This window comes from Aspergillus uvarum (assembly GCF_003184745.1).
Source record: "Aspergillus uvarum CBS 121591 unplaced genomic scaffold BO82scaffold_32, whole genome shotgun sequence".
Lineage (NCBI taxonomy): Eukaryota > Fungi > Ascomycota > Eurotiomycetes > Eurotiales > Aspergillaceae > Aspergillus > Aspergillus uvarum.
The window spans coordinates 84,337-95,789 of record NW_020291329.1 but is presented as its reverse complement, the minus strand read 5'-3'; the positions used below and the strand labels follow the sequence as shown (position 1 = coordinate 95,789).

General features: G+C 54.8%; 3 protein-coding genes across 3 annotated transcripts; all 3 read left to right on the top strand.

Moving 5' to 3' along the window:
• Positions 1 to 373: 373 nt before the first annotated feature.
• BO82DRAFT_375132 (MFS transporter/fungal specific transcription factor domain-containing protein) lies at positions 374 to 4,296 on the top strand (the record flags this gene model as incomplete). The annotated part of the gene is made up of 11 exons (XM_025637462.1): positions 374 to 428; positions 474 to 514; positions 641 to 806; positions 841 to 937; positions 985 to 1,441; positions 1,488 to 1,879; positions 1,925 to 2,039; positions 2,407 to 2,750; positions 2,790 to 3,016; positions 3,064 to 4,133; positions 4,270 to 4,296. The coding sequence occupies 11 exons, from the start codon at positions 374 to 376 to the stop codon at positions 4,294 to 4,296; spliced, it is 2,991 nt and encodes a 996-aa protein (XP_025491164.1).
• Positions 4,297 to 5,221: 925 nt separating this feature from the next.
• BO82DRAFT_432865 (xanthine dehydrogenase) lies at positions 5,222 to 9,730 on the top strand. The gene is made up of 4 exons (XM_025640827.1): positions 5,222 to 5,532; positions 5,597 to 5,690; positions 5,737 to 7,839; positions 7,904 to 9,730. Exons 1-4 carry the CDS (start codon positions 5,253 to 5,255, stop codon positions 9,615 to 9,617), a joined length of 4,191 nt encoding a protein of 1,396 aa, XP_025491163.1. The 5' UTR covers positions 5,222 to 5,252; the 3' UTR covers positions 9,618 to 9,730.
• Positions 9,731 to 10,095: 365 nt separating this feature from the next.
• BO82DRAFT_97298 (uncharacterized protein) lies at positions 10,096 to 11,409 on the top strand. The gene has a single exon (XM_025641714.1). The coding sequence runs from the start codon at positions 10,392 to 10,394 to the stop codon at positions 11,241 to 11,243; it is 852 nt and encodes a 283-aa protein (XP_025491162.1). The 5' UTR covers positions 10,096 to 10,391; the 3' UTR covers positions 11,244 to 11,409.
• Positions 11,410 to 11,453: the final 44 nt, after the last annotated feature.

Genomic DNA, 11,453 nt, shown 5'->3' with positions numbered 1-11,453 from the left:
TATCGCTGATTGAGGGGTCACTATCGTGGATAATACTCGGAACGAATACCGAGGGATCTGAAGCGAGCAGTTCAGCAGCGGACAAGAGTGGGGGCTGCGAAGAATGGGGAACAAACAGGCCAGACCACCGTCTACGATAAGACTGATAGCATGGATGCGGGGAAAGTCGAAATGGGAATAGTGGTTTATCAGAAGGGATATCGATAGGCAGGGTGGGTTACACCACAGATGCAAGGGAGATATCACTATTGGATATATCACCTCGCCGCCTCGTCCCAGCCATCGCAAGGGGCGCGGTGTAACTTCCATTGCCAGCATCATGTCATCCATCGACAAGGCCGAGAAAGGTGCGCCTCTGCCATTAGAGTCCGAGATGAAGACCGGCCAAAATGAGGTCTATATTGACCACGAAGCCGAGAGATCAGTTGGTATGTCGATCGCTGCGCTACGAGACCAGCCCTAACCGGTCGCAGTGCGGAAGGTGGACATGTTTGTGCTTCCCTTGCTCTGTTTAGTGAGTATGCAGACTATCATACCAGACTGCAGAAAACTGACCTAGATAGATGTATTTCTTCGATTGCATGGATCGGGTAAGGCCAGCCCTCTGCTTGAGCTGGACCTTGGACATTAATTGTAGCAGAGCAACCTGGCCAATGCGAAAACCGACGGACTCGACGGGGATATCCATCTCAAGGGCAATGACTATTCGCTGCTCGTGCTCCTCTTCTACATCCCCTTTGGTCTTTTCGACCTGCCATGGAATCTCCTCCTCAAGCGCTACTCCGGTCGCATCACGTTGTCGTTCAGTAGGTTCAGTCACTGGCACGATGTGGATCAAAGCTGACCGCGAAGTGACCGTCGTATGGGGAATCCTCGCCCTGTGCCAATGTGCAGTGAAGAGCTTTGGCAGCATGATTGCCGTGCGGATGATCTTGGGGTAAGCGACCGGCCCAAACATGCAGGGTCGGCTACTGATCGTCTCAGTGTCTTTGAAGCAGGCTTCTTCGCCGGTGCAACTTTCTACCTGACTCTCTTCTACACCCGCGACCAGATGGGTTTCCGCCTGGCCATAATACAGTGCTTTGCCGTCCTTGCTTCGGCATTCAGCGGACTCATCTCTTTCGGGGTGTTCCAGATCAACGACCCCGCCGTCAAAGGGTGGCAGTGGCTGTTCATTATCGAGGGCAGCATGACTTTCCTGACCGGCATTGTCTCGTTCTTTTGTCTACCCGACGGACCTCAAAAGGCCTGGTTCTTGTCGGAGCGAGAGCGAGCGGCTGCCACCGCCCGAATCCTGCGCGACACCTCGGCTGAGGTTGAAACAGGGCTGAACCTCAAGACCGCGTTTCAGATGTTCTCTGACTGGAAATTCCTGGTCTGGTGTGTGATCTGCTTCACGTATCCAGTAGCCTATGCGACAGCCATGAACTTCTTTCCCTTGGTAAGTCACGGTCACACATCTGCGAGAAAGACTGCTGACCCCCTAGATCGTGGGACGTCTCGGCTACTCGACCGTCAAAACCAACCTCTGGACCGTCGCCCCGAATTTAGTAGGCGCCGTAGTGCTGCTGTGCGTCGCATGGTCATCCGACTACTTTCGCGAGCGAGGATTCCACACGGTCTTCTCATTGGTCCTGTCACTAATCGGGATGATCATTCTGGCGACCATCGACGTGCTGAACAACAAAGGTGTGGCGTACTTTGCCTGCTTCCTTATGGCAGCAGGAGCCTACATCCCCTCGTGTCTGGTCCATGCCTGGCACAACAACAATAACGTGCACGAAAGCTCCCGCGCGGCCAATACAGGCTTCCTGGTCGGGTTAGGAAACCTGGCCGGAGTGCTGAGCGCAGCAACTTTCCGCACGGAATATGCCCCCAAGTAGGTTCCTTGACACCCTCAGCAGTACCAAGCTAATCATGATAGATATATCCCTACTCTCGTGGCGACGTGTTGCTGTAACGGAGTGGCCATCGTGGTGATAACGGCGTTAAGCGTGTATTTCAGGCTTGAGAATCGGCGACGAGACCGAAGCCAGGGCGTGCGACGGCGAGCAGAGGCCGTGGAGACTCGGCACTTGGCCGAAGGGGAGCGGAGTCCAGAATGGCGCTATTTTCTATAGTCCGTCAGTAGATAGATAAAGTAAGCCAGTGAACTTGGTTATCGACCCGATATCAAACCCTGACTCCGTATCTATGCTGATAAGATGGGAGGATCCGCTGGCTGTCATTCGCGTAGCGCCACCCCCTCTCTTCCCCGCTTATCAATGCGCCATCGTGCATGCATGCACCCATGCATCCGACCTCGCTAGGTATTTAAATCTTCTCAGAGTTGGGGGGAGGGCGGCGATCTGGCTACGCATCCTTTGTGTCCGTTTTTCTTCCGGCTGATAATGGCCCCTCATGAAGTCCCACGCCTGCCACTGGCCCGACTGCGGCAAAAGTTTCACGCGTGCTGAACATCTGCGACGCCATGCTTTGAATCACGAGCAAGCCCGCCAGGGCTACGTCTGTGAGCGATGCTCGGTACATTTCCACCGCCCCGACCTTCTCAGTCGCCATCTCCTACGCCATGCCAAGCGAGATGAAGAAGCTGGAGGCCCCGGGTTGGGAGTGCTGGAGACGCGCAAGAGGACGCGCCGGGCTGACAATGGTAATATCGTTGTCCGACCGCCGAAGCGACAGTCCCGAGCCAGCGCTCCAAGACACAACATGCCGGAGTGCTCTGCTTCGGAGTCAGTCGCTTCGATGGAGTTTTCATCGGCCTCCTCGTGCGCGTTGTCCGTTACCAGCTCTCACGAGTCGGACCAAATCCCTGGGGCGCCAGTATCGCCCCCTCGCTCGACAAGTGATCCGACGACGCTGTCCTTGGATGATGCAGATCCACTTCTAGCGCCCATGCTTCCGAATGGACCCTTCGAGCCATACGTTGAGCCTATACCTGGGCAATTTGACGCAGCCGATGGATCCTGGAGCTTCGAACAAGGCTCGATCGAGGACTTCTTCAATCTCGATACAGGTAAGACGTTCTTTGCTGCCTTGCAAACCAATACTAAGATCAGATAGCCACCGACTTCAACATGCCGTTTGCCGCGACGAACAACTACAACTGGCTGTTTGATGTGGCTTCTTTGGACGACGCCTTTCCTCCCCTCGATATACCGTTCGAACCAGATATGCTGGCCTGGACTGTTCCAGACCCCGATCCATCGGCCGTCCTGCTGCAGGCAGCCTCGTTTGTCGAGCGTAGCCCGGATACCTCCCTTGATTGGCTGTGCGGACTGGACACAAACACAGACAACCCTCCAGCACCCCGCCTCCCATGTCTGTCAGGAGAAGCCCGTCAAGGCCTGCTCGACTTGGTGGCTCGAAATCCGCCGTCAGGATTACATGGCAAGCCTACGCCCCTGGATTCAGCCCTTCTCTCTCTGTCAGCGCTCCAGCAGTACTGCGATCTCTTCTTCACGCGGTTCAATGCGACCTATCCACTGATCCACGCGCCCACCTTCAATCCCAACACCGTGGACCCCATTCTCCTGGGCGCGATCCTCTCCATGGGCGCCACATACAGCAGCCGCGAGGCTCATCAGCTGGCCGTGGGGATCCATGACTTCTTGCGACCTCAGCTCTTCTGCCATCTCGATTTCTCACCTCAACCACCTTTGTGGATTTTGCAAGCGATGTTGCTCATCGACTGCTTTGGCAAGATGCGGGCGGGTCCCAAGCAACGCGAACGAGCGCAGCTCTTCCACTGCGTACTGATCAAGCTCATTCGACGCAGCACCTGCTGCACGATTCGCTCGACCGCGTCCCCCGCGTTATCCGACGAGGACCTCGCAAGTAGCTGGCACCAAGCCATGGAGGCCGAGCAGCGGAAGCGGCTGGCCATGCACTGCTTAATGTGGGACGTGCAGCACGCGGTGCTCTTCTCGCAATCACTCTGCATGTCCGCTTTCGAAATCCGCGCCGCTTTACCCTGCGCGTCAGCGCTCTGGAACGCTCCGACCGCAGAAGCCTGGGCGAGAAGCTTTGCCTCGAGCCCTGATTCCGAGCCCTTGTTTCTGACCGTCTTGAAAGGCTACATCACGCCTGCAGCGGTTCCGCGACCGCGACAATTGAACCCGCTGGCGCGACTGGTGGTTCTGCACGGCCTGATGTCGGTGTCGGCGGATCTCAAGCGTCGGGATCAAACGACCCTGCGCGGCGAGGATCCGGATCGCGTGGGAAGCTGGACCCGTCGCATGGGCCGTTCGTACGAGTTATGGAAGGCAGATTTTGATGCGGACGGGCTGGCGATGAAGCTGAGTGATAGTCCACTCGGGTCGTCGGACAGCGCGGGAGTCTTTCATAGCGCGGCGCTGGTGCTGTATCGCGCAGCGCAACTGGCTCTTCAAACGGAAGTATTGGATCTGCAGATCGCAGCGGGCGCGACCAGTATTCTTGGTCGGACGGTCACCCAGACTGATCGCGACCGGTCGGCTCGGGCTTTGGGCCACTGGGTACGTTCGGAGTCAGCGATGCAAGCGGCGAAACAGGCCGCGTGGATGGTTCGGGAGGCTGTTTCCGGCCGTCAGGGCAATTGGGAGGCTATGGACGCGTTTCATTTTCCGTGGTGTTTGTACCTCGGAACGTTGGCCTGTTGGGCTGTGCATGGAGGAGGAGTGCACGAGCTGGGAGGGCAGCGCGTGAGTCTCGATCTGGCAAGTCTGCTGGTGTCTTTGACCGGAGAGAGAGTAAATGAGGGGCCTCGATATCAGTATGATATGCGTGGGTTGATTCGGTCAATGGCACAGCAATTGGCCACAGTTCGCTGGACGGTGGTGCATGAGGCGATGAAGGTGCTGACGGGGTTAGTGGAGAGTTAGCTATCAATTACCTATCAGCTCAACCCATCAATGAAGCTAAGGTACCCATGTTAGTAAACAACTTGAAACCTGCCTCTGTAGCCCTTTCTTGGCTGACTCGCCTGGCCACTATTGTTATCATCCACTTGTGTGTCAAAGAATCCCCCACTCTTGCCCTCCCACCTTTCGCAGCGGGGTTATGCACGATGATGTAGATCCCACGCCCACGCACTTTGGTAGCTGTCAGGGATCCATGTCTTTGGGCATTCTTGCTTCGTATTTTGCGTTGTTTGATTGGGGCCAGCTCGCAGCATCACGTGTAGGACAGCTGCTTTTCTTCTCTCCCCTCTGTCCTCCCCAGCTTCATTTCTAATTTTGTGGGCTGTTGTTGAATATGATTCTCATGCAATCATGAATATGTCTCATCCCCTTTCTGATTACCTCGTCTCCTCAAATGCCACATCCACTCTTATCTTCTATCTGAACGGGACGCAGATCGCTCTCCGCGACCCCAATCCTCAGTGGACGTTGTTGGACTTCATCCGAGCCCAGGATGGACTCACTGGAACGAAGCTGGGCTGTGGCGAGGGCGGCTGTGGTGCCTGCACAGTGGTGTTGCAGACACGACATCCTCGCAGTCGACAACTAGTGCACAGAGCAGTAAATGCCTGTCTGTATCCGCTGGTCGGAGGTGGGTACTTTCCAGCTTGAGTGTCGACCATGGTTTGTACTGATCGTTCCCTGGAATGTTGCAGTGGTAGGGAAGCATGTTATTACCGTCGAGGGTTTAGGAAATGTTGATCACCCGCACCCTCTACAAGAACGTCTGGCGAAGCTCCATGGCTCCCAGTAAGGCTGTTTCCGCATTTGTTTAGCCATGACCTAATCATTGCAGGTGCGGGTTCTGTACCCCCGGCATCGTTATGTCGCTGTATGCTGTTATCCGCAACGCATACGACCCGCAGACCGATACCTTCCAGCTCTCCGAAGATGACATTGAAAGGAAAGGCCATCTCGATGGCAACCTGTGTCGGTGTACTGGATACAAACCAATTCTTCAGGCGGCCAAGACATTTGTTCGTGAGGACCTCCAGGCGCGTCTGGAGTCTGTGGCTACCCCTACCACGGACAGAACGGACGAAACCGTCGATTTGCCGATACTTCCGGCCCAATCATGCGGTCGACCTGGCGGTTGCTGTCGCGATAGCCCTTCATCTTCTTCATGTTCATCGAGCTCGGATAAGGCCAATTCGTCTCCGTTGACCACGCCAGAGGAGAAAACCCCAGGGATCCCGCAATTTGACTTCATTCCGTATGTGCCAAATGCGGAGCTGATCTACCCTCCTGGTCTGGCGAAATTTGCGCCTCAGTTGCTATATTATGCAGACGATCGGAGAATATGGCTTCGTCCGGTCACCCTTGGGCAGACCCTGGATCTCTTGGCGCGCTTTCCATCCGCCACGCTAGTCGGGGGTGCTTCCGAGGTTCAAATCGACGTTCGCTTCAAGAATCTTGCGGTCGAGGTTTCGATCTTTATCGGGGATATAGAAGAGTTAGCTCAAATCAACCTGGTTGAGCACGACAGTGGTGCGAAGGAGCTGATAATCGGTGGGAATGCTTCTCTCACTGATGTGGAGGAAGAATGCCAGCGCCTCGCTCCGATCCTGGGTTCTTCCGGCTCAGTACTATCGGCCATGGCTAAGGTGCTGCGGTACTTTGCTGGGCGACAGATCCGCAACGCAGCCTCGCTGGCGGGAAACATTGCCACGGCCTCGCCCATCTCAGACATGAACCCGCTCCTTCTCGCAGTGAACGCCACAGTTGTTGTGCGCACCCACCAGGAAGAGCAAGCCCTGGCCATGGAGAAAATGTTCCTGGGTTATCGTAAGACTGCCCTCCCAAAGGGCAGCCTAATCACTGAAATCCGCGTTCCATTGCCTTCTTCGGCATGTCGCGAGATCACGAAATCATACAAGCAAGCCAAGCGAAAAGATGATGACATCGCCATCGTGACTGCCGCCTTCCGCGTCCGTTTGGCAAGCGACAACACCGTCGAAGATGCTTCTCTCGCGTACGGAGGAATGGCACCGACAACCGTGGTCGCCCACAGAGCCAGTGCCACCCTCAAAGGCAAGAAATGGGGAACACAGGCCATTCTTGACGCCACGGTGGATGCACTACTCGCAGACTTTGATCTCTCATTCAGCGTTCCGGGTGGGATGGCAACTTACCGTCGCACGCTGGCTGTTTCCTTCTTCTTCCGCTTCTGGCACGAGATTATCGCAGAATATCAACTCGCCGCTTCTATTCTCCCCGACCTGACAGATGAAATCCACCGCAAGATCTCTTACGGTGCTCGGGACGATATCAATCCGCATGAGCAGCGGGTGGTGGGAAAGGCACTCCCTCACCTCTCCGGGCTCAAACATACCACCGGTGAGGCAGAATACCTCGATGACATGCCACCCCAGCACCGGCAATTATTTGGAGCCCTCGTCCTGTCGCAACGTGCGCACGCCAAACTCGTTTCTATTGATTGGGCTCCCGCCCTCGCGCCAGGACTGGCAACTGGTTACATCGATCACACTAGCATTCCGATCGAAAAGAATCTATGGGGATCAGTGGTGCACGATGAACCTTTCTTTGCGATCAATGAGGTACTGTCGCACGGCCAGCCGATCGGGATGGTGTATGCCGAGACGGCTATCCAGGCTCAGGCCGCTGCGAAAGCTGTGAAGGTCGAATACGAAGATCTACCAGCGATTCTCACGATTGATGAAGCGATCGCAGCAAGGAGCTTTTTCCCACATGGCAAAGAACTGAGAAAGGGTGCGCCACCGGAGAAAATGGACGAAGTATTCCGCGGATGCGACAGAACCTTTTCGGGTGTAACACGGATAGGAGGACAGGAGCATTTCTATCTCGAGACGAATGCTGCAATGGCAATCCCGAGCACAGAGGATGGTGGGATGGAGATCTGGTCGTCAACGCAGAATACGTATGTTGGCCAGCCCACACACCGTTCTGCAAAATGTCCGATGAGCATGCTAACATTCTTGTAGTATGGAAACTCAAGATTTTGTCAGTCAAGTAACAGGAGTCCCTGCTAACCGAATCAATGCACGAGTCAAACGAATGGGCGGCGCTTTCGGTGGAAAAGAATCAAGAAGCGTGCAGCTAGCTTGCCTCGTAGCCATCGCAGCCAAGAAAGCCCGCCGACCGGTGCGTGCAATGCTTCCCCGAGATGAAGACATGATGACTACTGGACAGCGACACCCCGTTCAATGTCGCTGGAAGGTTGGTGTCACCAATGAAGGAAAGCTTGTCGCGTTATATGCCGACTGTTACAACAACGCAGGTTGGTCCACTGACATGAGTGGGGCGGTAATGGACCGCTGCTGTACGCATTTGGACAATTGTTATGAGATCCCAAATGTGCATATCCGGGGATGGGTGTGTCGAACCAATACCCATAGCAACACGGCTTTCCGAGGGTTTGGTGCCCCTCAGAGCATGTTCTTCACCGAGACAATCATGAACGCGATCGCCGAGGGGCTGAAAATCTCCGTGGATGAGCTGCGAAGACGTAATTTGTACGCTATCGGCCAGCGTACACCCTTTCTGCAGCAGATTGATGAAGATTGGCATGTGCCTATGCTTCTAGAACAAGTGCGAAAGGAGGCCAGATACGATGAGCGGAGAGAGCAAATCGCAAAGTTCAATGCCACACATCGCTGGCGCAAACGGGGTATCTGCTTGATTCCGAGCAAGTTCGGGATATCGTTCGCCACAGCTTTACACCTGAATCAGGCTGCCGCATCAGTCAAGATCTATACGGATGGATCAGTGCTGCTTAACCATGGTGGGACGGAAATGGGTCAAGGCCTGTATACGAAAATGGCGCAGGTGGCGGCGCAGGCTCTTGGGGTCCCGTTTGAAAGTGTCTTTACGCAAGATACCTCGTCTTATCAGACGGCCAATGCCTCACCAACAGCCGCGTCCTCGGGCAGCGATCTGAACGGCATGGCGATTCAAGATGCCTGTGACCAGTTGAACGAACGGCTGAAGCCGTACCGGGAGCGATTTGGTCCCGACGCGACAATGGCCCAGATGGCGCACGCAGCGTATCGTGATCGAGTCAACTTAGCGGCCAGCGGATTTTGGAAAATGCCTAAAATCGGCTATCAGTGGGGAAACTATGATGTTACAACGGTGAAGCCAATGTACTACTATTTCACGCAGGGAGTAGCATGCACTGAAGTCGAGTTGGATTTACTAACGGGCGATCACACGGTGCTGCGGACGGATATCAAAATGGATGTCGGACGCTCGATCAATCCGGCCATCGACTATGGGCAAATCGAGGGGGCGTTCGTGCAGGGCCAAGGCCTTTTCACAATGGAAGAGAGTTTGTGGACCCGCGGTGGGCAGCTGGCGACGCGAGGTCCTGGGACGTACAAGATCCCTGGCTTCAGCGACATCCCGCAGGAGTTCAATGTGAGTTTCTTGCAGGGTGTGTCGTGGTCCCACCTGCGGTCGATTCAGTCAAGTAAGGGGATTGGAGAGCCGCCTCTCTTCCTGGGGTCGACCGTACTGTTTGCACTCCGCGACGCATTGCGTAGTGCCCGTGAGCAGAATGGCGTGCGGGAAGCACTGGTGCTCGACAGCCCTGCCACAGCGGAGAAGCTGCGATTGTTGGTGGGGGATAACTTGGTGAAAAAGAGCCAGGTTGATGCGAAAGAGGGCGAGACAAACTTTTTCATCGCGGTCGCGTAGTATGTGGAGCGGATGAAGCTGATTCGATCTGTGTATTTAGCATCGCAATGGTCAGCATAGTCAGACAGGCAGCGAATGATATGTCGACAGGCCTTTCCTGTACGTGATTCTTGGAACGGAGAACTCTGCACAAACAGCAGGGCTCATCCTGCAGATTAAGGAGATAGAAGAGACTGTTTTGAACTCGATTTGTCAATCTTGTTATTGTTGTTGTTGTTGTTGTTGTTGTTGTTGTTGTTGTTGTTGATTGGGGAAACTAGCTGACTTGGTGGAAAGTGAACGGCCACGGCATCACGTGGCCAGGCTTCATGGCAAGTGAGATAGTGTAAATGCGAGGAGAGACGGAGCTATAACAGAAGAAGAAAGACTCCACACTTTACCCAGACTGTGGCAACAATCTGAACCGATCCACAGACGGCCGGTCGGGCCCAACTTTCAGCTGGTACTTGGACCCTGCATGCAACCTGGGAAACCACTGCGTGGAGAACTAGATGAATCGCTCGGTTAGTTTCTCTTTTTTGTCACACTTCTCCTGACTAGAACCGACTAGGTTTATGGATTGCCAGAGAATTCCGGTCAAACCAGCCGACAGGTTGACTGAAATCAAGCCGCCCCATTGGTCAACTGGAAGGAGTGCGGACAGTATTTGAAAAAAGGGTCCACAGTGGCTCGTACCTGATGAACTATTTGATCTCCTGGGTTCCCCCCTTTGGCAAGGGATTGAAGGCGAATGATCGGTTTTCTTCATCTCACTGACGATCGTCCCCTCGCAAGATGGTTCGACTCTGGAGCCCGACCTGGGTTCTCCTCGCTGCACTGCCGCTGAGTGGAGCCAGCCCATCAGTCGTGACCTTCACTTCGAGCTATACTAGCACCGCGACAACGACTATCACCACCTCCATCCCGAGTGTCTCCATCACCAGCACCTGCAGCGTGGGTACGGTCGCTCCGACGGGATGTGCCGATGCCATCTGGTTTGATGCAGGGAATTACTGGTCCGCCACTTGCACTACCTCCGCCTACAGTGCCAGTACCACCAAGATGACCTACTCCTGGGTCAGCGTCTCCCAATGCGCCGATGTTTGCACCCACTACAGCAACTGCGCGGGCGTCAACTGGGACGACAGCGAAACTTGCCGCATCCTCGCCGGGTCGCTGGAATTGGTGCCAGCCGCGAGCAGTGTTTTGGCCGCCGAGCTCTTTCTTTTCAATCCCTGTACCTCGCGAGTGACCTCGTATGTTCCGGAGACTTTGACGCGCACCTCGACTACCGAGTATACATCCTTGATTGTTTCGACCATCACTCCTACTCCCACTCCGACACCCACCCCAACTTCCACACCATCCTCTTCGACGCATCTCATACCCTCTTCATCAAGTTCTCCGGTTCGCTCACTACCCACATCAGCGCTTTCAAGCTCCTCAGCTCCCGCCACTCTTCCACATTCATCTGGGAGCCCCTTGGCGACCCCGTCATCTATTGTCAGCACCAGATCCCCCGCCATCATCTCCCCTCTCACCAGCGCTGCACCCGCACCATCCAGTGCGCCGGATGAGATTGAAACGCTGTATTCCACCATCTACACCACCGAGTTGGTGACCTTTTTCACAGAGTGTGCGTTCTGATCGACGGTCACTCATTGTACATCACCACTCTCGGAGACGAACTTCCCTGTATATATAGGACAGATTAAATGTGCACGGCAAGGATCGAGGTATCCCAGGTCAGGAGCATCTGGCGATGTCATTTATCTTTGATTTATTATCTACAATATAACAATGCATGTGCCTGTACACTTTGCTCTATGCACGTATGGTATGGAATAGAAACCCGAA

What these genes read in the sequence shown, in the direction of transcription:
- BO82DRAFT_97298 (XM_025641714.1), top strand. Translation starts at nt 10,392, where the DNA reads ATGGTTCGACTCTGGAGCCCGACCTGGGTTCTCCTCGCTGCACTGCCG.
- BO82DRAFT_432865 (XM_025640827.1), top strand. Translation starts at nt 5,253, where the DNA reads ATGAATATGTCTCATCCCCTTTCTGATTACCTCGTCTCCTCAAATGCC. An exon ending in TCTGTATCCGCTGGTCGGAG is followed by an intron (nt 5,533 to 5,596) that starts GTGGGTACTTTC and finishes GGAATGTTGCAG; the next exon opens with TGGTAGGGAAGCATGTTATT. An exon ending in GCGAAGCTCCATGGCTCCCA is followed by an intron (nt 5,691 to 5,736) that starts GTAAGGCTGTTT and finishes TAATCATTGCAG; the next exon opens with GTGCGGGTTCTGTACCCCCG.